This window comes from Spea bombifrons, chromosome 3 (assembly GCF_027358695.1).
Source record: "Spea bombifrons isolate aSpeBom1 chromosome 3, aSpeBom1.2.pri, whole genome shotgun sequence".
NCBI classification, from domain to species: Eukaryota; Metazoa; Chordata; class Amphibia; order Anura; family Pelobatidae; genus Spea; species Spea bombifrons.
This window is the reverse complement of record NC_071089.1, coordinates 40,169,667-40,196,269: the sequence shown is the minus strand read 5'-3', so window position 1 is coordinate 40,196,269 and position 26,603 is coordinate 40,169,667. Positions and strand designations below refer to the sequence as shown.

Sequence of the window (26,603 nt, the reverse complement as noted above, 5' to 3'; positions counted from 1 at the left end):
AACATTCTTCTGGCAAATTGGAAATTTATGGCAGTTATATCACTTTAAGTTACCCCCCCCCCACACTGAACCTGGATTGATATCTACAAGGACCAGTTGGACCACAGTAACAAGTGGTGGTAAATATAATGGCTTTATTATCCTGAATAGAGGTGTTTGGAGAATTTTTTCTACTTCAATATAGAAGAATTTATTCCCTTCTTTGGGGAACTAGTATGACATTTTTGTATATGACTGCAACTCATAACCATACCTGGGAACTTCTGGGCTCTGGCTACCGATGATGTCTAATACTCTTTAGACATTATTACATTATTTTAATTATTGTATTAGTAACACTGATACAGACTCATACAGAGAGATATAGTGATCTTTTGGTTACCACCCTGATTATTACTTTTTGGGTTTTATTTTGGTTGCTGAGTGGATTGGAAATTAATTGGTTTGATATTAACAAATGCCATTTATATAAAGGTGATATAATTTGATCAAGCGGGCGGGATTGGACACAAACGGTGCGGGAGCAGACGATAATGGTCAAAAATTCAGCGGGAGCAGGCAGGATTAAGAAAATAGTCCAGCACAGGGCTCTACACCAAACCTCAATCCTTCTTTCATTGAACAGGAGTTTCAGCAATTCCACAATACATTTAATTAATTTCACACTACCGTTACTCTCACCACAAACTAGTCCACCACTCAAGCCAGTTTTCCAGAAGCCACAATTTGAATACAAACAGAACCATACAGAATCTCTATGATATAGACACATCTGCTCTGACATGACCACACAACTCCATTCACTAGTTTAGGGATTGAGAAGATAGTGTGTAATCCTAATAATTAAATAAAAGCAAATAGAGTACCCACCTTGGACAAAAGATAACATATCACTTACGATGTACTACATTCTACATCAAGAGGTGCTAAATAAAATTGCAAGTTATTAACAATTCTCCATAGGTGTACAATGTTAAAAGGACACTGTCCCATACTGCCTCTACAATGAAGAATGCATGAAGAACCCATTAAAGGTATCATGTTTACTCCACATGTGTGATTTATCACAAAAATACCACAACTGCTTTCTCTGACACTGCAAAATAGACCTCCAAAGTATAATTTTTACCAACAGTATCAGGTTTTGATGTATATATATACTCTATGGATTTGTGTGTCACGTGGTTTCAGGTTGACTTAACTATGCCTGCGGAATGAACCTCGGAGTCGTGTAACCTGGTGTTAAATACTATGTTACCAGCCATTAACGGTATTATGTTTATGCCACGTGTGATTTATTTGTTACAAACACAATGTAACTGCTGAAAGAACAGACCCCCAAATTTTTTTTATATATATTTCAATGGGAAATGGATGTTTTGCAATTTACACATTTGGTGTATCAGAACATATGTTGCCTCTGCCCAAGATGTTGAGATCATTGTAGAATGTGTACAAAACCAAGGGGAGGTTCTCTTCCAGTCTATTCTTCATTAATCAAGGCATGTTCAAGTATGTCGTTGGATACTTTCGGCCCTTTCTTGGGGCCTGCAAAGGCGAGATATGAGACGATTGTCTCCAAGATGCTGAGTTTTTCAAATATATTTGCAGACACTGATGGACATCAATAGCGTGCAGATGGGACGTCTTGACATTTGCCAGATGTGAACAAAAAACATAGAACAATCTCCTGATTCAGATCTAAGATCGAGGGTTCTTTCATAGCAAGGGCTTCTAATTTCCCACTCGCCTGGCCAAAGTAAGGGCTATAAGCAAAACAGTCTTTAATGTGAGGAAGTTCGCAGACACTTTCTCAAGAAGTTTAAAGGGTATAGGGGTCAATTGGGAAAAGGCCAAGTTCACATTCCATAAGACAGACAAACCTCTCTTACTTCCTACTCTTCAGACAGCTTTCAAAAATTGCTGTATCCATGGAGAACAACATGTTCGCTGGCTCTTCTTGTCACGCCATCCTCTAATGGCTGTAGCTGGATCCTAACTGATCAAGCTACAGATGGTGCACAGCAATGCCAGGTGTAAAGCTAGCAGCTTCCGTAGCATTCGTAGCAGTCCCTTTTTCCTTAATGTCTCCTTTTTCTGAAAATGAGTTGCATCTTCCAAAGGAACAGCCGACCTCCTAGTTGCTCTGGCCACAGGCGCATCAACCTTAGGTGTGGAACAGAGTTCCAGAAGTTATCCTGCAAAGGGGAAAAAGGTGGGATTCCCTTCTGGAGAAAAGGGTGTCTTCTCTCCGGATTACATTAATGATCCATAATAACAGAATAAAAGGCCTCATGAACCAGAAGAAACTGAGCCAGGAACACTTGGAACTCAACATAAACAGGGGAATATATGCTCACCTACCCAGGACCAGGTAGGAAAAAGCACTGGGGATAATGGCAAGGTTTCAGGGATTTTATAATTTCCTGCCCTACCGTTAAACCTCATTTGACTTGATTTCATATAACTACCAGTAAAATAATTCAGTTTTCAAAACACATTTTAATATGTAAGAAATGTAATGTTCAAATACAAAGACCTTCTATAAAGTTGTCCATTTAAACAGCCAAGAGAAAGACACAAGTATCGAGATCAATCAAATTTTCTATAGTTTAATAATTCAAATATAATTAGAAAAATAAACATTCATGAAAATAGGTCTTACGTTTTCTGGAATCCTTAGACCTTTCACTGTTACATAGAGAGTAGATGGATAACGGTTTCTGGGATATTTTAACCACCATTCATAAACACGTGTATTGGCAGCTATACGAGATCGGGAAGGAGGGTAATACAATTGCAGACGTAATCTGCTGTCAACATTGAGTACTCCATTGGTGCCAACAAGCTAAAAAAAAAAAAAAAAAAAAAAAAAGTATAGATGAGAATCATAAATAATAAATTATTTACCAAGTAAGAACTAACTGATAGTTCTCATAAAAATATATATTGCATATAATATGAAAATAGGGATTCATGGAACAAAACATATTTCAGTATATATATATATATATATATATATATATATATATTTAAACATACATTAACATATAGGTACAAATTAACCCCTTCAATCCCAGGGGTTTTTGGTACCTCAAAGCCCGGAGCATTTTTGCCATTTTTGCGGTATGTCGGTTTAGCGATTATTCTCCTTTCCTGTGAATAGTGTACCCATGTAAACTATATTTTGTTTTTTCAAGGACAGATAGAGCTTTCTTTTGATACAATAGTTGGATGATTAGCTGAAAATTTACAATGAGAAATTTAGTAAAAACTAGCGAAGATTAGAAAAAAAAAACTATTTTTTTTTTATATTTTCCCTCTGAATCCTCATAAAATTAAGTAAAGTGATGGAAAATCCCCTCCAAATTTATCAATTCAGGTGTCCTGATTTCAGGAATATCTAATTTATATGGATTTTCCAGACTTCCCCAGCACCAGGGAGCATACTAAGGTGTACAATTTTGTATAATTTTTATGCCTATGGCTTAACGGGTTTGGGGGTTGTGAACGGGGGCAGGAGGGTTATACTGGCTAGATGTTATGCTAGGGCAATGGGAAGTAAGGTTTTTTAATAATTTTTTTTATATATTTTTTTGTAATTTTTTTTTAAATTTTTTCTGTATTTTTTATATATATTTTTTTTTTACACAGAAATGGTTAGAGGTACTCCTAGGGACCTCCTGAACATGCCAGTGATGTCACAATGACATCACAACTCACAATATAATTTTTTTTTAGTATTATTTATATTATTTTAATGATTTGTTTTATATTTTTTAAATGAATTAAATTTTTTCAGCTTTTCTGTTTCAGGACGGGAGGGGGAGTAAGAGACATGGTTTCTCACTCCCCTCCCCGCGATCCCCCTGCCTCCTCACAGACCTGCATAAAGATCGCAGCGTCTCTGTGCCTCATCAGAGGGCAGGATATCCCTGCATGGGATATCCTGTCTTCCGATGACCTTCCGGGGAATGCCCCGGGGAATGCCCGATCGCGCGTTTGAAACTGCGCGATCGGGCAGTTTGCAATGAAACAGCTTACCGGCTTTCATGCCGGAAGCTGTTACAGGAGATCGGACAGCAGAAAGCCGGCAATGACGGCTTCTGCTGTCAGTGGGGAGTCCAGGCTGTCAAACGACAGCCTGATCTCCCGTGCAGCGGTAGGGATGTGTCCGGGACGTCCATAGGGGTTTCTTAATAGGCTTTTTTTGGACGTCCCGGTACGTCTATAGGGGATTGAAGGGGTTAATCATGAAGACATTTGTAACAGGCCTCAGTAGAAGTTAAGGTTAAGGATTTAACTATGGAGAACTAGTATTTTCTGTTACATAAGATTTTTAGTGTTAAGATTATAATGTTTTGCTATTCTGTAAAAATGATCAACAGCATGGCCTTGGTGGTAATTTTCTTCTCCTGATATTTTTCTGACCGTTAGTACTATTTTTGAGGTAGCGATACGCAGGTCTAGTTATAATACCTTATATTTATGCAGATCTTTGTTTATAATGTGGGGCTGTCAGGGCCCAGGTAATCAGGTTGGGTAGGAGCCTCATTGCAGTGGATACCTGGGGTTCTGTCTGCACATGGCGATGCATGGTAACCGAAGGATAAGACAGACAGGCACAAAGGAATATACCACAGGCAGAATTCCAGGTAATGCTATGTATTGTATATTATGGCAGGACAAGCAAGTACAGGTTTGTCAGATATTTTATGATAGAAAACATGTATTCCATATATTCTGTATTTTACATGAACACAAAATGGAGTCAGAGCCATTTTATTTTACTTAATCATGTAGTGATTATTTCTTTTTGTCCTTGTTCCCTCTATAATTGAGAACAAAGGAGTATTCATGTATAATGATGTTTCAGCGTATATATGATACAATTAATGTTATCTTCCATGAGAAAGTTAAGGAGTAGACACTGCATATCCTTAGGAATGTAAATTGGAATGGGGGATACATGGTAAGACTACCAAGACCTGAGTTATTTTCTAGGAAGTAACACCTGGCGATAAGGGTGACCAAGGATAAATTCCAAACACATATGTAATGGTTTTAAGTTAATTCTTAGACCAGAGCGTCTCTCACAGGTAAATTAAGAAATTACAACGGTGTAAATATGAGTAGAAATCCTAATTATAATGGGTAAAACCCACCGTTATGATTGGAGAATTCCAATCAAGAGGTGGAGGCTATGATAATAAGCCTCGTCTTTAAAAGCCTATGTCTTGAATAAAAGAAAAAAACTCACCTTAGAAAGACCTTAAGATCGCACCCTGAAATGGACAGACCCTGACGGACTTATTCACCAAATTTACCCCAGAGAATTGGAATCTTAAGATTCTGGCACCATATTTCACTCTTGGAGTTACTTTGAGTTCTAACCTATATAACTGGTAGAAAGTTATATTCTTTTTCCACTTAATTTCTTGCCAATGAACCTGGATTAATTTCTACAAGGACCGGTGGGACAACAGCAACAAGTGGTAGTAATTATAATTGTTGTATTATTCTGAATAGAGATGAATTTTGTCTTCTTCGTATAGAATTCCCTGTTTCTGGGAAGTACTATATTGCATTATTGTATATGACGGCTTGTGAGACTGCAGCTTATAACCCGTGATAATAACAATAATGAAAAGGTATTTTTACCTATAGATGAAGTTTGATATTATTTGCATCTATTAGGAATTTCACTAATACTCTTAGACACAATTAAATTATTTTTAATTTGTTATATTAGTTGGACTAATATTAGAGAGATAGTGATATCTTTATTACTGCCCTGATTATTATCAATTTTTGGTTGCTGAGTGGGATGGAAATTAATTATGTGTTAGACTCATAAAGTAGTAACTCATATTGATAACTATCGATAATATACTGCATTTGAATTGATTCATTTTTGACATGTTTTAAGAACTTTGTGTTTTATATTATGCACTGTTTGACTCATATATAGATTTTATAAATTGTATTTACAATAAATATTTTTGATTGACTATCTTGGTGATATCTATCTGATTTGAATTATAATTTTCGGCGATCTGAAAGGATTTAGGATCGGAGATAAAATATAGGGTATCTCCTTAAATTAGTATTGTGGATGTGGTACTACAATATTTGGTAGCGTCGTTATTTTGCGTATGTGATAAAATATTGGTTTTGCCTATTTTGTCTCATTAATATCCCTAACAGGTTAAACAGTCTCTTAGCAAGAAAACATATGTATGGCAGAAAGGCCACTGGACAGGGCTGAAGGCAGGAAGCCCACTGGACAGGGATGAAGGCAGGAACAACACAGGACCAGGTACACAGGAAGCCAGGAACAAGTCAGAATCAGGTACAGGGCCAGAGCAAAAGCGGTCCTATAACTTCAATGCAAAGGCACCTAACAAAAAGGGGAGTGTCCAGGCCTGGTCATTAGGTCAGGTGTGAATGACATAGGCTTCAGGTGAGGAAGGCAGGTTAATAAATACACAGAACATGGATTATACACATAGCCAGACAATACATACATGGTACAGGATGCCACAAAGGACAGGGAACAAGGCAAGGAACACAGGGCATGGAGGGAAGAGCCAAGATCCTCAGATGTATAAGGGAAAGAGGACAAAGGTACATGAAATTGATACACACAAATAAACGAGACATTAAGCTGTGGAGAGGAGTTCAACTCCAGGCAGACCTCTTAAAGGGGCGGCCACGTCTGGCAGTTTGCAGGGCTGGAGCTGAATCCTGACAGTACCCCCTCCTCAAAGACGCCCTCTGGGCTTATACAGAGCGACCCGCAGTAATATAATCCTCCAGGTCAGATTCACTAACAGTTAGGGAGTCCCATTCATCGTAGGAATCCACTGCATCAGCCTCTGGCACAGCTGGAGGGTGCTCATCACCATTAAGAATAACCTCTTTCCCCCCAGCAGTATCCTCTTTTGCCTTGGGGATGTCTACAGGGGTGATATTCCTAGCGCTCAGTGCCTTTTCGAATACCTCCAGATCGTGCTTGCGCACTATGGTGCCATTGGAGGCATAAATACAGTCAGGTGGTAAGGCTTCATTGGCATAACAAGAGGTATTGCTGGTACTTGCCACAGTAGTTCCAGTGAGGGTATTAGAAACAGGCGTCTCAGATAGGAGCAAAGAAGTTGCCTCTAGGACATGATGTAGAGGCTTGTCAGGAGCCACAGTAGCAGGTGCATGGGGAACAATGGAAGTAGATACTCCAGGGTTGAGTGGTCTCCTTTGTGAAGCCAAATGTGGATAGCTGTGACACCGGCCTTTGTGCCTCTCAGAGTGATGTGAAGAGATGACAGGGCGGACAAACAGTCCCAATATGAAGAACTTGAGGCTGAGGTGGATGTGTAGGGCAGTATGTGATAAAGTGCCTCTTCTTACCACAATAAAAGCATAAGCCATTAGTCCGTCTTCTAGCTTTTTCTTTAAGGGCCGGTGTAGTTCAGAGTTCCCCAATTTGCATGGGCTCCTCAGTGTCCATCACAGAAGGGTCATCAGACTTTAGTTGAACATCCTCTGGAGTTTGAGGAGCATTAGGATTCACAGGGGTTGGTAGATACTCCATAGGTTCACCATACTGGGGAATAAAGCTATTTCCCCAGTTAGGAGAGCTTTGTGCTTGTGGCATCAATTGCTTCATCGGTTCAGAGGGTACAGAGAGTTTAGGAGGTTTCAGAGGACATTGGGTGATCCAATGTCATTTATCACCACAGTAAAAGCAAGTCTCTTCATCACGTCTTTGTTGCAATTCAGTTATGGTAAGGGGTTCACGTTTCTTGGATTTACTAGGAAATTCCTTTTTAGTACTGGTAACAGGCTTGTTGGACAGGCTTTCTTAGTTGATGTAGCAGGTTTAGGAGACTTGTCTTCATGCTATGTATTGTATATTATGGCAGGACAAGCAAATACAGGTTAAACGGTCTCTTAGCAAGAAAACAAACGTATGGCAGGAAGCCCACTGGACAGGGATGAAGGCTGGAAGCCCACTGGACAGGGATGAAGGCAGGAACAATACAGGATCAGGTACACAGGAAGCCAGGAACAAGTCAGGATCAGGTACAGGGCCAGGGCAAAAATGGTCCTATAACTTCAATGCAAAGGCACCTAACAAATAGGGGAGTTCCAGATATAGGCCTGGTCATTAGGTCAGGTGTGAATGACATAGGCTTCAGGTAAGGTAGGCAGGGTAATAAAGCCTGTTGGTTAGGACAGGTGTGGTAAATGCATAGATATAGGTATAACCAAACACAGCTGAACATAAATACACAGAACATGGATTATATACCTAGCCAGACAATACATACAAGGTACAGGATGCCACAAAGGACAGGGAACAAGGGAAGGAACACAGGGGATGGAGGGAAGAGCCGAGATCCTCAGACGTATAAGGGAAAGAATGCAAAATGTACATAAAATAAAATACACACAAATAAACAAGACATCAAGCTGTGGAGAGGAGTTCAACTCCAGGCAGACCTCTTAAAGGGGCGGTCACGCCTGGCAGTTTGCAGGGCTGGGGCTGAATCCTGACAGGGGCAGACTGAGAGACAGAAGCTAGACTGGTATGTTTATTTTTATGCATAAGTTTTAATAGGCATTCTATGTTACACTCTGCTTAATTTTGGATTTATGTAATTATTGTGATTTTTAATAAATAATTACTATATTGAATCATCAGTCTGTGATGAGAGCCTGAGTGACATCACAGGAGGGGGAGCTGGGAGGGGGAGTGCTCTGGGGAGAGAGCTCAAGTAGGATGGAGGGGATGTCTACCCTCCAGTTAAGCTCTGCAATAAACAAGTGTTGAAAGCAGCCAAGTGTTGTGTGCCTTTCATGACATGGTGTCAGAAGTACACACCTGCGCACCTGTTGATCTATGAGGATCTATGTGGAGTTCACTCCACCTGAGCCATTTGACTTCTCCCAGCCTGCAGCATGGCCTACCTGGTGACAGAGGTTTGCACGCTTCAGGATTGCATCCAAGCTGGACAAGGAGAGTGGTGAAGTACAAGTTAATTCCCTTGTATATGCTATGGGGAAAGATGTGGAGCCAGTGTATAATACTTTTACATTCCGGGAGGGGGAAGAATACGACTTTGATATAGTCATGAATAAGCTCAGCGCCCATTTTGTGCCCAGGAGGAATGTGATTCATGAGAGGGCCTGTTTTCACAAGCGTACTCAGCATGTGGGTGAATCGGTGGAATTTTGGAGCTGCCAACGAGGTGCAGATTAGAGACAGAATTGTCATAGGACTTGCAGACTCAGAAGTCTCCTTAACGTTGTAGCTGGAGGCTGAATTGACACTTGATGAGGCTATACGGATGGCCCGCCAAAACGAACTGGTAAAGAAGCAGAGTGCTGATATGAGATCTGAATGCATGATAGAAGAAGTGCTGCAGTCCAGGAGAGTTACAAATGACAGGCAGGGTATGGGTAGCAGACCGCAGGCAGCAGACAGGCTCAGAAGCAGTGGGGTACATCAAACTCCTTGTATGCGCTGTAATCGAACTCATGGAACAAGGGTTGCTAAAGACAAGAGATGTAGGAAGTGCAACCGTGTTGGCCATTTTGAGATAGTTTGCAAATCACAGTGTGTTAAGGAAATGCACCCGGACAGTGACCAGGAGGTGTCCTTTGTAGGGTCAGTGATTGAACAGTCTCGCTTTGACGATGATTGGCGAATTATACTTACAGTAATGGGTGCAAGGATTGCTTTCAAGATTGATACGGGAGCGGACATTACTGTTACTTCTCTGGCAACGTTCAAGCAACTGCCACAAAGACCACAGCTTGAGAAGGTTGTGACAAAAGTTTATAGCCCTGGAGGCTGCATTGATTGTGTTGGGCTATTTCTTGCCTGCAGTGAATACAAAAAGTAAAGTCCTCGCTATTGAGAAGATGAAAAGCCCTTCCGATGTAACTGAACTAAGACAAATACTTGGCCTTGTGAATTATTTGGGCAAGTTTCTACCAGAATTATCCTCAGTGTTGCATCTTATTAATGAATTGTTGAAGAAGGATGTTGCTTGGACCTGGGGACCTCCACAGGAAGAGGCCCTTGCTCTGCTCAAGTCAATGTTGGGTTCAGCCCCTGTGCTGGGGTTCATTGCCTATTGCTCTCGTACATTAACAGCAGCAGAGACAAGATATGCCCAAATTGAAAAGGAATGTCTGGCGGGAGTTTGGGCCTGTGAGCGTTTCCAACGCTACTTGGTGGGCTTGAAAAGATTTAGTCTGGAAACCGATCACAAACCACTGGTTCCATTGATAAACACTTATGACATTGACAAAGCTCCCCTGAGATGTCAAAGACTACTAATGAGACTACTAAGATTCAATGTTCGGGCAGTGCATGTGCCGGGGATGCAACTGGTGGTGGCAGATACACTCTCCAGGCTCCCGCTGGCTGCTGCTGAAGAATCATCGACAGAATCGGATGTTAAGGCATATGCGGATTCAATATTGTCATCTAAGTCCATCTCTTCTGGGAGATTGGAACAGATCAAGAGGGAGACACGACTGGATACTGATCTCCAAGAAGTTATAAGTTACATAAAGGGTGGCTGGCCAGAGAGTCGCACAGTGTGGATGGCACTGAATGCTTTCCAGTTGGAAAGAGCGCATCTCACAGAACTGGATGGTTTAGTGCTCTTTCAGGACGTATTGTCATACCTACCAGTATGCGTCAAGAAATGTTAGGCCGAATTCATGATGGCCATTTAGGGATTTCCAAATGTAGGGAAAGAGCAGCCACAGCGGTGTGGTGGCCGGGAATAAGTACTGACATTGCAGAAAACTTATCAAAATGTGCCTTTTGCTGTGAACGTCGGCCTACACAGAGGAGAGAGCCTCTAATATCTACACCGCTGCCTGAGGGTCCCTGGCAGAAGATAGCTGCAGATTTGTGTGAACTTAATGGAAAAAAAATATCTGGTTGTTGTAGATTATTATTCTAGGAACATCGAAATTGCTCCATTAGGGGAGGACACCAGTATGTTCGCCAGGTGGGGAATACCTTTGGAGCTGGTGAGTGACAATGGGATGCAGTTTGCTTCCATGGAATTTAAATCCTTCAGTAGAGAGTATGATTTTGTTCACTCAACTTCCAGTCCACACTACCCGCAAGCCAACGGCTGAAAGAGAAGTTCAAACTGCCAAGTTTGTTTTGAAGCAACAAGAACCATATTTGGCCCTCTTAGCGTACAGGGCAACCCCAATTCATGCCACAGGATGTAGCCCTGCACAGCTGATGTTGGGGCGACAGATTCGTACCACGTTGCCTTCTGTACATGTACTCCAGCCTCCCCACCCCGTTCCTTCCAGAGGACGTTCGGAGGAGGGATGAGGAGGCAAAGCGGAGCTACAGATTCTTCTATGACAGAAGACACTCTGCGCGTCCATTGCCGGAGCTGCACACAGGCCAGAGTGTAAGAGTCAAGCTGGACGAAGAAAAGAGGTGGAATACGCCGGCTACTGTAGTAGGGCGTTCCCTTGAGTCAAGGTCTTATGTGGTCCGCACAGAAGGAGGGACTGTTGCCCGCCGTAACAGAAGACATCTTCAGCCTGTTCCCGAGGAGTTCGATGTCGAGAATCGGGAACCACAGCCAGTGGAGACCTCGGTCTTCAGAAGCATACCTGCCTCACAACGAGATTCTGGTGGGGATACATCGGTGCCACCATTGGAGTCACAACCACTTTCGCCAGGACTTGAGGAAGGTCCTTGTAAAGTGACTTCAAGTGTTAGAGTCGTGAAGCTTCCGGTGTGATACAGAGATTAACACTGTAGTTAGAACAGTGGCTTGAAGAATGGGCAGAATAATCCCAAAGCCACTGTGGACTAGGGTACTCTACCCCGATGTCCTAGATAGATTCTCATATGTTCCTGTAGTTCCTTGCTCTTTGTTTATATGTTTATAGAGGGGGAGCTGGGAGGGGAAGTGCTCTGGGGAGAGAGCTCAAGTAGGATGTCAACCCTCCAGTTAAGCTCTGCAATAAACAAGTGTCGGATAAAAAAAAAAAGTATATTTTTCATTTATTTAAAATAATTTAACAAACAGGATGTTAAAAACAAACAGCAGAATAAAAAAAAAAAACTTTGATAAAAATGCATTTCTTGTTTTTATTTCCCAACCTGAACCCCCCGTTAAGCACATTTGAGAACAGGCTTGCAACACTGCCTCCCAGATATGCCTCATACCCCCCAGATATGCAATAGCACCCTCAGATTCACAGACTAAAAACCTCCATTTGTCTAAATAAGCATAGGGAGTTGGGATAGTGTGCAGGTAACTATTTTTTGGTGTTTATTCTATGTATTTTGGGCTGATGAATTAGGGCTGCAACAACTAATCGATAAAATCTATAATAGATAATGAAGGGCTCGACAAATCCCAGGCGCCAGGTCGCCATGGCGACTCAGAATTTTGTCTTGGCGCCTAGGAGTTTGTCAGCCTCTTACATCCACAAAAAAAGGCCCCCATGTCACCACGCGGGGGCGCTGCTGCTGCTGTCTGCCCAGGAGTCTGGGCAGACAGCACAGCCACTCAGAGCCCGCCCCCGAGCCTGTAATCACTCCCACGGAGTGATCCTGTAGGCTGGAACCGCGATTTCAGGGAAACCTGCAATAGCGTTTTCAGCTGCCACAGGCAGCTTCAGGAAAGGGGGTTCAGTGTTGATTGGGTCCCCACACAAGTGTGGGGACCTGACACAACATCCCCCTGCTGCCTGATCGCTCCATGAGAGCGACAGGGCAGCGTTAACCCCTTCAATGCCGCGATCGCGGCATTTAGGGGTTAATTCCCGTTTTTCAAGGGGCTCTGCTGCTGGTGGTCTTCCTGGAAGTCCAGGCAGACCAGCAACAGCAAAAACGAGCCCCCACAAGCCCTTTGATGACTCCTGTAGGCATGGAAGCCTACACCAGTCATCAGAGACTCCCCCCTGCAATGGCTGGTCTATAGACCAGCAATTGCTTCCCAGCTGCCAGAGGCAGCTTCAGTGACAGGGGGAGAGGGTTCTTTGCCCCAACACCCCCCTGCTGCCTGATCGCTCCATGAGAGCGACAGTGCAGCGTTAACCCCTTCAATTCCACAATTGTCTATAACACATTCGTGGCATTGCAGGGGTTAACATTTGTCCCCACAAGCTTGTGGGGACTAAATATCAGTCAATGCTGTGCTCCAATGGAACATTACATTGAAAGTGTTAAAAAAATATATATATCAAAAAAAATAATTTAAAACCCCCCCCCAAAAAAAACAGCACTGACCTGAAAGTCCAGGGTGCTTCCAGGTCAAATGCTGTGAGTTTAGTAAGTGGGCTGATGATGATCATATCACTCCTAACCAACTGTTTTAAAAAAAAAACTCCTAACTTTTTTAGCTGGCGCCTAGATTCACAACAAATTTGTCAAGCCCTGAGATAATGAAAATAGTTCCCAACGATTTTTATCGATTATAAAAGCAAGGTTTTTTCAGAGCAAACGCTCTGAAAAATACCCCTCGTTTTATAATCCATTTCAGTTTGGCTCACAGCCGCAGTTACTACTTACCAGTCCCTCCCTACAGTCACTGCTGATTGGCCCTGCCCCTTCTTTCTCCTGGCCCCGCCCATTTCCTATAGCGTCCACACAGCCCAGCAATTAATCTAACTGTGAGGGAGGTGGGGGTTAATTTAATGCTGAGGACGGAGGGTTAATTTAATTAATTTAATAAAGTTAATTTAAGGTGCAGTTAGAGGTAAAGGGGGGCAAACTGAGGGGAATCTATATCTGGGGGTATAAGGTATATAGGGTATATAAGGCATATGTGGGGAGGGCGGAGTGACATATCAGGGGGTATAAGGCATATCAGGGGGCACAGTAGCATATCAGGGGGTATAAGGCATATAGGGTATATAAGGCATATGTGGCGAGGGCGGAGTAGCATATCTGGGGGTATGTGGCATATCTGGGGGGGCAGGTTGGGAAATAAAAACAAGAAATGCTTTAAAGTGTTTTTTTTTTATTCTGCCGTTTGTTTTTAACATCCTATTTATTAAATTGGTTTAAATAAATGAAAAATTTACATTTATTTTTTTATCCGATTAATCGAAAAAATAATCGGCCAACTAATCGATTATGAAAATAGTTAGTTGCAGGCCTATGATGAATACTATAGCCGTTGCTGTCGCCCAAGAGTGATGGGAGTTTGAGCGCAGGGCTTTCTTCTGTGTGTTCGTTCACAGCACACTGACACAATACTTTTATAAATCTTCACTGCCCCAGGACTTAGATTCCCTTTAGTTTGCCCCCCTTTACCTCTAACTGCACCTTAAGTTATTTTTACATTAATTAACTCAGTCCTCCGCATTAAATTAACCCTAAAGACCCCATCAACCATAACTGCCCCTAATTTAACCAGCTCCCATAACTTCCAGCAGCCCAGATATTAATTTCATACTTCCTGTTAGATGAGTTGCTGGGTAGTGCGGATGCTACTGCTGTAAGTGACATTGTAAGAAATCATTTTTATACTTTTATTTTGTTCTGCACATTTTAGGCCTGAATGCAACTCGAGTGCTAGGAACATATGGTATCAATTAAGTGACGTAGTTTAGAGGGTCTTCTGTGGAATGACGGTGTATCATATGACTTTTCCAATAGGATTCCTTAACGTATACCCTAACCAAATGTAAAGGGGTATACATTGGCATGACTACAAAGACAAGGTCTCTTTCTACGCTCTCTCTATGCTCTTTCCAAGCTCTCATCTTCATCTCACCAAGATACTTAGCCTACAGTACCTTTTATCAACATTTGTTCCAGCATTGGTATTGTATGAACTGATAATTTGTCATCGAATAAACCTAATTAATAAGACATAGAAGCTGTGGTCTTGATTGCTGTTTGATCACTGGAGAAGCTTAGATATTCAAGACAAAGAATAATCTAACAGACATTGTGCGATGAAGTTTGGATCAGATTCTTCGATTCATTCAGACACCCCCCCACCGGCTGTTAGAGAAGAGCGCTGCGGGCGATCTGGATGTTAGTGTTATCATCCCTCTATTTGAGGTCGGATTATAAAACGAGGGGTATTTTTAAGAGCATTTCAACTGATCGATAATGAATTTCATTAATCAATTATTATTGATTTTAACGATTAGTTGTTCCAACCCTAATCCACATGTATAAAACTGAGATTTGGTAATTTATCAGGGTGGAGAATAACCTCTTTTTAAGACATTACATGGGAGGAAAGGTGTGAACCCATCACACATTTGAAAAAGATTTTATGACTTATGTAAGTGTTACAAGCCTAGTATAGTGAAAGTGCTTATGAAATTAAGACATCTGTATTTTTCGTATCTCTTCCAACATGTTCTTACACAGTATAAGTTGTGGCTGGCTCATTCATTTTAAATTGAAAGGTTTTCCCTTTCCTTTCTCCAACCACAATTTATACTGTGTAAGAACATGTTGGAAGAGATAATAAGAAAAATACAGATGTCTTGAGGCATTGATAAACATTAATATGCAACCACCAAAGAAATCTTGTAGTGATCCCAAATGCAGAGGTAGGTGTGTGCAAATTTGGTTATCACCTTTTTGCCTCTATATGCACATGGTGATCTGGCTTTTACACCTGGTTTGAGCTCTGTTTAAAGACTCTGTAGTACAGCGTACATTTTCTGCAAGGGTTCAAGGTATAAAGTGGATTTAGAGGCAAAAGGTGATCACTTTTAACCTAATTTTGCATACACACAGGGGCAGACAGACCATGCAGGGTCCTGGGCAACAAAACGTCATGGACCCCGTGTCGTGATGTGGTCATATCAATTTTTCAGTAGCCGTGGTAATAAAATTAATAAAAAAATAAAAAACTTTTAAACAGTGTAAACCAATTTTAATATAAATATATTAAATCATTTTGACAGCAATTGAAAAATACAAGTAATTCTAATCATAAATAAAGAACATAAAAGTAAATGTTTACTATGATATAACTGATATCGCTATATACTGTGCCAGACATTGAAGGTGGTACAGCATAACTGACATTACTATTTACTGAGCCAGAAACTGACAGTAGTACCCCAATCAGTGCCTGACTCAGTATATATTAATAGGTAGTTTAGTTGCACTGTACACCTTAACTCCCATCACTTTATGCTGAGCCATACACTGATGGTGGTACACAATAACGCAAATCAGTGAGGCCCATCACACACATGTTCCATGCTTTCTAACACACTCACAATGTTTCCTTACCTTTGTCTCCTCTCCTGCAGCTCCTCTTTCTCCACCTTTTCTTCTGGTTTTTCTGTTTTGCCTCCTCCTCCTCCGGCATTCACGCTCACACATACAGAGACATTCACGCTAACACAAATTCAAACATATGTGCATTCAAACATACATACAAACCTGCTCCCTCTCACAACCCCACAGCTCCTAACCGCCCCAGCAGCTTCCTGTCATCCGTGCCAAGTTTAAAATAGTTTAGAAAGGGCCCTTCTGACTTGGATTGACCCAGTCCAGGTTGGAAGGGCCCTTTTTGAGCAATTTTGAAAGGACATGGGGAGACAGGAAAAAGTCTCCCCATGTTGTTACGTCACTGTTTGGGCCGGATATAGAGAGATCATTATCTCCTCCTAATTCCTCCTACAGACCCAAACCTCCAGTGCCCTTGGTCTGTGCCAGAGTGCCTGATGAGTCATTTTATCTACCCAGAATCCCTTGCAGTGGTGGCAGTACAACAAGATTTCTCTGGGTTTGCCTGGTGGTTGTATTTTAGTGTTTATTAAGCCCTTGTAAGCAATCTATAGGTTTATATCTCTCTCGGACAATAATGGAAATATAAATATTCATATTTACAGTTTTCTTGAGAGGGGAATTCCCACCATTTTTCTGTTTTCTCTTTTTTATTGTTAGTAGCTTACCTATCAATGCGTGATAAGTAGGTTTAAAATCTCCTCCAACCATCTAGCCATCCTCTCCCCAAGGACATTGCTTTTGTACCCCAAAGCAAAATCATCCCAGGGCTCAAAAAACCCAAAGCCCTCCTTCTTACACTAAGACTTCAGCCATGCACTAATCTGCCTAATCCTCCCTCTGTCTTTCTGGTGTAGTGCATAGCACAGGCAGTATCTCATACTACTTTTCCTAATCTCACTACCAAAATGCCTAAAATTACCTTTAGGACTCTCCATCTTCCTCTTACTATGTCATTTGTGTCAATGTCTAGCAAGACAGCTGGATCCTCACCAGCCCCTACCGATAATCTATCCACTCTGTCTGCAACAAGCAAAACCCAGGTATCCAGGAGACGGCAAACCATTCAGTTATCCGATCTGTTGTTAATAGAATCCCCTACACCACAACCTGCCTGAGACGTGAAAATTAGCTTCACAAACAGCAGAGGATCTTGCTAGGAGAATATTCACATAAAAAATAGTTGAGACTTTTTGCAACAAACATTATACATAGATATATATTTTCCTTAAAACCACAGTACAATAACTAAAGGATTTATAATTTAATGCTAATATTTAAATTACACTACATTTGTTAAAAAATATTATTTGAATTGTTAGTGTAAAATGTAACAGTCCCATATTTTTATTATTTTGTTTAAAAAAAAAAAAAAAAAAGCCTACCTTTAAAAAAGCCCAAGCAATTTTCCGAAACCCTTTTCCCTGATTTGGAGCTTCTGAGGTCATGCTTACACCATCCACATAAGATGCATCAAGAATCTGAAAGGGGGAGAAGATTATAACGTAAAGACTACCATTTACATTATTCCTTATTATTATTCCCGAAGTATATATGGCTGTATGTTTTGTTGTAAGTATATCTCACCTAGCTAATGGTTTACTTTACTATACTATTTATTAAGAAGAATGTATATACCATACATTTAAACGGCACATAAAAAATCTGGAACTTCAAAGTAACAATTGAATAAGCACTTAAAATGTCACTGTGTGTACCTCAAAGAACATAATAACTTGAGGACTTTCTTCACGGTTTTCATTGTCTTGCAAGAAATATGTAAACCGTTCATTAAATATAATTTGTTCATCCCATTCAGGAACAAGTGTTTTGAACCTCTTGAAGTCATATGCCTGAGTTACCAAAGGGAGAATATATTCCTGTTTTGCTGGATCGCTAAATGATGAAACCATGTTCTTTCTAAGAAGAAAAAAAGAATTTCAGTACAACAATAAACAATGTAGTTATGTGTGGTGCTGATGTGTCTCAGGAGTGCACCCTATATTCTACTTACAGCATGGACTGCATTTCTTGGCTTCCAAAGCACTGAGCGCCAGTACTTTAAGTCATATTACAGCACTCTTCTCACGAACACGGGCTATTGGCCCGGTTGAGACAGCGGGGAGAGTGTAGAAGTAAAAGGGTTAGTGACACCAGATCCCTGGTTACCTGTTGCTAGTCCCAGCAACCACTAAATTAACCCCAGCAATCCGTCCTACACAATTTGCTGCCACCACCAAGACTTTATATCCGGACGTCTTGGGTTACCCCAAACACATTAAAATTATAGTATACCAACCTTACTTTACTAATCAGACATATATATAATTAACCCGTTGGTAACGTATCCCGCAGAAGAGTGAGTTCATATTAATTAGAGAGCAAAGACTCTAGCTGATTAATTAAACATTTAATCTGACAAAATATTTCACAGTGCTGTGTACAAACATACAGAAATAAATGACATATAGAGTACAAGTTACAAAACAGTCCATAAAATTAAACAGGAGAAAACACAAGAAATATTATATTATATTATATTATATATATATATATATATATATATATATATATATATATATATATATATATATATATATATATATATATATATATATATATATATAATCCTTGTGGGAGATTCAGATGGGAAAGGTTCTCTGTGCCATTGTTAAAAGAAGAACATAAGCACGCATATCATAAGTAAGAGATGCTACACGAGGCACGGACATCCATAGTGAAAATTGTACGGTTGCAAGAGAGATCTGAGATCTGAGATCTCCCAAACCTTCCCATTAGGTAGCAATGCACTGGAAAGAATGATCTGCCCCTGGGTATAACGCACAAGAGATGCATCCCCTTTGGACTCAACACCCTATGCTTACTTGGCATAAGACATAATACAACACTGCCTAAATTTACAAATGTTTTGTAAAGCATAGGTTGAGGGCCTGGATTTCATTAAAATAACCATCCAGAGCAACAAAATCTATTTTGGTGATATAATTAAAAAGCCCAGAGAATAAGTGACACTTAAAAAATACATTTAAACCAGGAATATTTTACAGCAGTGCTTCCTGGCAGTTCTTGCAGTGTGTGTACCCTTTGGTGATCATGGATCTTCATGGTACTTAAATATCTGTGTATATTCAAAAGCTGTAGGGAACAGATACACAATAGACTTTAATATGCATTCCATTTAGAAAGGGGTTTTAGTTACCTGTTGTCCTTCTTCACATATTCCCCTGTTTTTTGATCAACAATGTGAATTTTAACCATAGGCAGAGAAACCATCACATCTGTCTTAAGTTTATCAGACCGATGAATGTAAACTCCTAAAACGAGGCTGTCATCATATACAAGGTTGGTGCTTGCTTCTTTTTCTTTATTACCTTCTGGGACTGGGACACCGTTGTTCTCATCACCTGTTATTAATAAGAAACAATACTATAACACTGCAACTTCCAAGTCCTACTGCTTAACCCCTTAAGGACCAGGCTGTGTTTTACCTTTTGTACCAATGGGACCGAGGCTGTTTTAACACTTTTGCGGTGTTCGTGTTTAGATGTAATTTTCTCCTCACTCATTTAGTGAACCCACACAAATTATATGTTGTTTTTTTCAGGACAAGAAGGGCTTTCTTCAGATATCATTTTTGATCATATTATCTAATTTCCCATGAAAAAAATAATAAAATATGATGAAAAATGTAAAAAAAAAAAAAAAAAAAAAAACTGACTTTTACCCCAAAAATCTTTTACTCATCCAAAAAAGCTAATGAAAAAACCTACTAAATATATTCTACTATTTGTCCTGAGTTTAGAAATACCCAATGTTTTTATGTTTTTTTGCTTTTTTCTGCACGTTATGTAGCATTAAGCACAGGTAGCGTTTTGCTATTTCAAAACCATTTATTCCAAATCTGGTAATTCTTCCCCACATGTGCTATTTCGGGTATCTTTGAAACCGGCCAACGCAATTTACCCCATCAAATCATATATTTTTGAAAACTAGACACCCCAAGGTATTTCAAATGCTAGAATTTTAACTCTTTCCATGCACTAATTCTACCACCAGTCTTTGTCAAACTTTGTGGTAGTAATTTATTTTGTGTTTTTTATCGCTAAAATTGCTCTTCAGGTATGGATTTACAGCTCCTGGTATACAACACTTTCAAACAATACCCCAATTTGTGTTCAGCAACATCTCCCGAGTACAGTCATACCCCCATGCGTGGGTTTGTCGGGTTGTTTGGGACAAAAACGCCAATTCAGCCACACTGCGTTTTTTTTGTGAAAAAACGCTGCGGCCAGATGTTAGCTGTTCCTCAATAGGAAATCGCACAATGCCATATCCACTTGGCGTTTTTCTGTTTGGCGTTTTTTCAGTCATCTTTGGCGTTTTACTGCTTTTTTGGGCTCTGTGGCAGTTTTTCAAAATCGCAGCATGTTGACACTCTGGAGTTTTTCGCAAGGAAATCTTGGCATTTTTCTCCAATAGAAGTCTATGGGAGAGAAAAAACGCCATGAAAAAGCCATGTGGGTTTTGCCTTGGCGTTTTTTCCCACAGTTACAATGCAGAGGATGGACCCAGTATCTGTGTGTCCTACGAGAAATAGGCTGTAAACAAACAGTTTCACACAAAACAAAGTTCATATTGAACTTTACACCATTTGGAACAAACATGCCATTACAAACAAACATACCCAACTGGATCCTGCGTGCCAAAAGCAACAGCAAAAAATGACATCATTTTGGGCCAATCTTCCTAGAGCAGCAGACATTCGGAATAAAGCATGCCTTACAAACCACAGAAAAGAGACAAAAGGGTCCGCCGGGGCGTGTTTAAGTAGAACTCTACCAAGGAAATGACATCAGGAGGGGGCAGATACTTGCCATTTATCCTAATCCCTTTTAGCTGGGTGACAATTCTAACGTGTAAAGGCTGTAAAAACTGCCTAAGGTCAAAAAAGCAATTTCCACAGAAAGGCTAAAACGCCAGAAAAAAACACAAAACCGCAGGTAAATGCAGTGGCAGTTTTCTTGGCATTTTTCATCAAGAAAATAACGCAGGACAAAAACCCAAGTGGAAACCTAGCCTTAGGAAGTGCACATTTTTTAACTTGGAACTTTTACATCGGGTCATTCTGCCCCCATGTCCTAATAGGACCATCTTTGAAGCCGGCTAATTCAATTTACCCCATCATACCATATATTTTTGAAAACTAGGTATTTCAAATGCTAGTATTTTAACCCTTTCCATGCATGAGATTCTACCACCAGCCTTTGCCACACTTGGTAGTGGTAGTATTTTTCTGGTATTCATTTTTACACAAATTGTACTTTGGGTATAAATTTATAGCTCCAGGTATACGTCACTATCAAACAACACCCTAATATGTATTCAACAACATCTCTCGAGTACAGTGATACCACCCATGCATGGGTTTGACTGCTGTTTGGGGTTAAAAGGCCACATTTGGGAAGTGTGCTTTTTTTCCCCTATTTTGGTCAGTCTTTGCCTATGCCCTATCTTTGAGCCCGGCCACTACAATTAACCCCATCAAACCATTCATTTTTTTAAAAATTAGACACCCCTTGGGTATTTGAAATGCTTTTATTTAAATTTTTCCATGTCAGGATTTTTGGGAAGATACAGCGCTAATTTTAGCACTTGCTCATAATAATAAACTTTATTTTTTTATTTTATTCTTTTTGGACTTTTTTTTTTTTTTACATTTTGCTGGAACTGGATAGTTCCTCTGATGCATAATCATTTTTAAATGTTACCATGTTTTTTTTAAGCTTTTTTTTTTGTTTTTAAATATTTTACTAATCACATAGTGATTAGAAAGCTGGACTCCATTGACTTGTATGGTTCAATGCAGTACCTGTATTCAACCCGCAAGTGGAGCCAGAGTTCTCTAGAGGGTCTGGAGACCATCTAGCGAACTTTTTCAACTTCATTATTTTTTTTAAGGGCGGCCGGCATCTTGCGGATGGTAAAGATCACCGGCAGTGGCGGCTGTGACCGCTCTCCGGAGCGGTCACAGCGCGTCCTGGGGTAAGTGTTTGGTGTCACTGAATGCCTCCTGATCGAGACATTCCAGCGACACCATTTAAGTTTAGGAGGTGATCGTTGATCGCCTCCTAAACGCTTTAAAAACGGGCGTCCGCTGCCATACAATGTATGGCGAGTGTTGACGCCCCGGGGAGGGGCCAGACATGGCCCATGATGCCGACCTCGGTGTTGCTGAATGCCTCGACATCGTTGATCACTTTCTAAGCTTGTTTAAGTCTCATGACGTGTCGGGCACGTCATAGGTCGTTAAGTGACCGTTTTGTATGACGTGCCTGACCCGGCAATGGACGTTAAGGGGTTAATATAATCTTTAAAAAGAGTACAATCCAGCATTTGCTCTGAAAAAACCCTCATTTTATAATGGATAAAAATCGATTCAACTTATCGATAATGAAATTTGTTGACAACGATTTTCATTATTGATTAGTTGTTGCAGCCCTACTGTGATGCATAGAGTGAGTCTGTATATGTAAATGTGTACATGTATAAGTGTCAGTATATAAGAGTGTGAGAATATGTAATTGTGTGTGTGGGACTATGAGTGAATGTGGTGTTATGGGTGCATATTGTACACTTGTACCTAAGTTTGTCCCAAAAATGTAGGGTCATTTTGCAACTGTGTAATATACACAGGTGCATATTACACCAAAGATTTTGCCATACCGTGATAAATGGACACTGTACTCTATACAAAAGGTAGTTAGATATTTTGCAATGGTGCTGACCTGTTTTGGATTTCTTTTTGGCCTTTTTTGACTTGGCTTTTGGGATAAAGTCATCAGAATCTTGAGGCACTTGGGCTAAAGAGTGAGATGGTATACTGCTCATCTCAGCTGGTTGATCTTGAAGTTCACTGTGAGATCTAGTACTGAACAAAAACTCATATCAGAATTAAAACAAATTTTCTAACAAATCTGCTATAACAACAACACTCCTCTCCATAATGTAAATCCATAATCTGAAAGAAGCTATTACACCATGACCAAAATGTGATGTAAAGAAAGCATGTAAACATATCATCATTCAATGCGGTATTTTTTCACATAATGTTAAGCACCATTAGCTTCAGTTGACTGAACATAGTGTTTATTTTGGAAAACACATCAGCCTGCCAGTAATTTCCATCAACCAACAATGTCTTGAGTTGAGTGTCTTAAAACTATCAACTTTGAAGGGCATGTAGGCATAGTCAGCTTGCAGATAAGTGTGTGTACTATGTTAGTGTTATGCTTACAGTAAATCCCATAACACTCTTTAGAGCAATGTACAATTTACCCATGGCATAATCAGATACCTGACCTCTTTTTGACTGTTTGCCATTTTGTTAATTGGCATTTCAAACATCACCCTAGGCTTTAAGGGTAGTGGAGGCATTATTAAACAAGTCTTCTGGCTTCTCTGGTTGGTGTAGACTAGTGTTTGATGATGCTTCTGATACTTCTACAAGATAAAGACATTGTGGAAACATTTATAGTATTTTAGTGTATTTAGTATTTCATCTAACTGGGGACCCCACCAAATTTCTCAACAAGAGAAAGCACCATTTCATGTTTTGAATACTTAAAAAAATATTTCAGTTGCAGTAAACCAAAGGTTTGCATTCTCAAGCAAAAAAATAAGCACCTAGTTTGTGGTTCAGAAGTAGCCATGGCTTCTCTTTTCTTCTTTTTCTTCTTTTCGTCTGTGTCATTGTTCAGAACGACAGTCTGGTTTTCATTGCTGGAGGAAAGTTCTGAAAGATGAGCTGTGATTTTCTTCCTTATCTTCTCTTTGATCGCATCAGTCTCTTCCTGTGACACTTGATGCTGATAAGCTTCAATTAATGGATCATCATAATCGTAAGGGTCATGTTTATCCCATGAGACAGCTTTGCTCTTTTTTGTGCGAGCTTTGGAGTGAGGTCTGTCCTCATTTAAAAATCTCTCGGTATCTGCTGAGTCAGAGCAGTCCAAACTTTTAGTGGTGGTGTACCACTCTATCCCATCAGTTTGTTTTTTTTGCTTGGGTTCCACAGTCTCTGGAGTGCTTTTATTTACATCTTCAGGAATTCTTCCTCTTTCCTTGTGTTTTGTAAATACAGGACTGTTATCTTCTGCATTATATGCATTAACAGTTGTTTCCTTCACCATCTCTTTTTTTATAGCATCAAGCTACATGGAAAATCAAAACAAATGATTAACACAAAAAAACCAAAAAAAAACACAACCATACAGAGTAGTAGTACCCATGGCAAGGTCTTTAAAAGGTGATCCGACTCATTAACTTTTCGCTTACATTTTTTTGAAAACAAAGAAAAAAGTTATTTTATGTACCCAATAGAACTTAAAACCATTAAAATAAACTTTTTTTCTCCTTGAGCAGACAAATCAACTGAAAAAAAAAAATAAGTTGAGATATAAAACAAGGAAACAAGAAATTAAATACGCAGCTAAACTTCTTTTGTAGATCGTTTTTTTTTTCTGGAAAGTTGCTGGAAAGCTCAAATTTAAGTGCTGTAATAAGTGAAGACGTGAGTCATAACTATAGTAAAAGATCAGCTTACAAAAAAAGGTCCTAATTGACTGTTTTCAGAAGCCAGCCAATCTGAAAGCATATATGTTTTTTGTTTTGTTTTTTTTGACCCAAGAGCATATATACACAACACAAACGGATAACTGATGTTTGGTTGTTTGGTAACACTCCTGTTCTGCGTTACCAAACAACCCTGGTTTTCATATGGCATGATTTGCTTGCACTGTCCTGCTGTCCTGTGCAGCAGCCAGGGATGTGCAAAGCCAATGCTTTGCAACTAAAATATGCCCCTTCTCGGCATCAGAGGAACAAAGTAGCTGTTTAAGCAAGCGGGTGGGTGGCCATGACTTCTGTCTCATCCTCATTAGAATGGACACTCTATCCTCATCCAAATCCCCTTGTCATACCCCACAAACAGGTGTCCCAATATGAACAGCTGAAATGTTCGAGGGTATGCGTTAGCGGAAGCAGATCACCTATTCCCAGCAACCCAGAGCACCTCTGCTCAATGGGCAGATCAAATTTATAGGTAAATATATTTTCAAGGTGGAAAAAGCTGCATACATAATATCTAAAAACAAAAGTGATAGCTCATATAAGGAGAGTCCATGTAGTGGCCCATGGTAAAAGTGCACGTCTTATGTAAGGACGTTATCCCCCTGCCTACGGAACCTGGGCTCAATTCAACGACCCATTTAAAATTCAAAGTTTTGCTAAACACGATGACTGCTAAAATGATACTCACAAGTAAGACACTGAACTGCAAAGAACAAAAGCCAAAATATTGACTACTCAATTGTTGATACTATTTTAGAGAGTACATCTCATAAGCTTGTTTGAGCAGGGCCCTCCTCGCCTGTTGTCTCTGTAAGTCAAATTGTTATGTTACATTCTACTTGTTATGTCCTGTCCACCCATTGTACAGTGCTACGGAATTTGATGGCGCCATATAAAACAATAAATAATAATAAACAGTGTTGCATGCATTGTTTCCATGTCTCACATAAGATGAAATGAAAACTTCTCATTGTTAGTGCAGTTTGTTGCTGAACCTCATTACAGTCAATGTGGTACAGCAAGGAGTGTGACTACTTTTATGTTCGAAGTCTCCTGTGTTTAACCGCTACAGAACCAGAGCTGTTTTACAAGGTTTATGCCAGAGGAATTTTGTGTTTTTTCTGTGTACTTTATTTAACTGTGACTTAAATTATATATTGTTTTTGTTTCAGGGGAAATTTTATCATACACAATTTCGAAAGAAAAGTACATTTTGTCCATTAAAGTCACATCAAATGGATCAGGAATAAAGTTTAGACATCGCCAACGTTGTAAAACGACTGTTGAACCTGGAAAAGGCTGATTTTTCATGTAATATTTTCATGGGTGTACAAAAGAGGCCAGTTATCAGAAACAATCACAACTGTGTTCCAATGCGAGTATAAATTTAAAAGACTAATTGGTCATTAGAAAACCCTTTTGCAATCATGTCAGCAAATTTCGATGTTTTCCATTAAAAAAGCCAAGTGACCCCAATTTTTTTTTTTTTTTTTTTTAAAAACTTTCAGCAATATACCACATGCATGTGTATGCCATGGTTTTCATACATTGTTGAGTCATAATTGAAACATGTGCATTTCCGTTTTTAAATTTGATTGATCACTTAACTGGCCCCATGTGTAATTTGTCCCATATTCCAATTACATCCCATAAGACTACATATTCCCTAAAAGCACAC

At 40.0% G+C, this 26,603-nt stretch overlaps 1 protein-coding gene across 2 annotated transcripts in view; it reads right to left on the bottom strand.

Annotated features, from left to right (window-relative positions):
• Nucleotides 1–26,603, bottom strand: part of AHI1 (Abelson helper integration site 1) — a 263,073-nt gene that overhangs the window by 216,894 nt on the left and 19,576 nt on the right. For both annotated transcript variants that reach the window (XM_053460103.1, XM_053460102.1), the window contains 6 exons: nt 23,981–24,507; nt 23,083–23,225; nt 19,497–19,701; nt 17,995–18,196; nt 17,662–17,757; nt 2,666–2,848 (listed from right to left, as the gene is read on the bottom strand). In XM_053460103.1, coding sequence (XP_053316078.1) covers nt 2,666–2,848; nt 17,662–17,757; nt 17,995–18,196; nt 19,497–19,701; nt 23,083–23,225; nt 23,981–24,507 — 1,356 coding nt within the window. The remainder of the gene's footprint in view (nt 1–2,665; nt 2,849–17,661; nt 17,758–17,994; nt 18,197–19,496; nt 19,702–23,082; nt 23,226–23,980; nt 24,508–26,603) is intronic.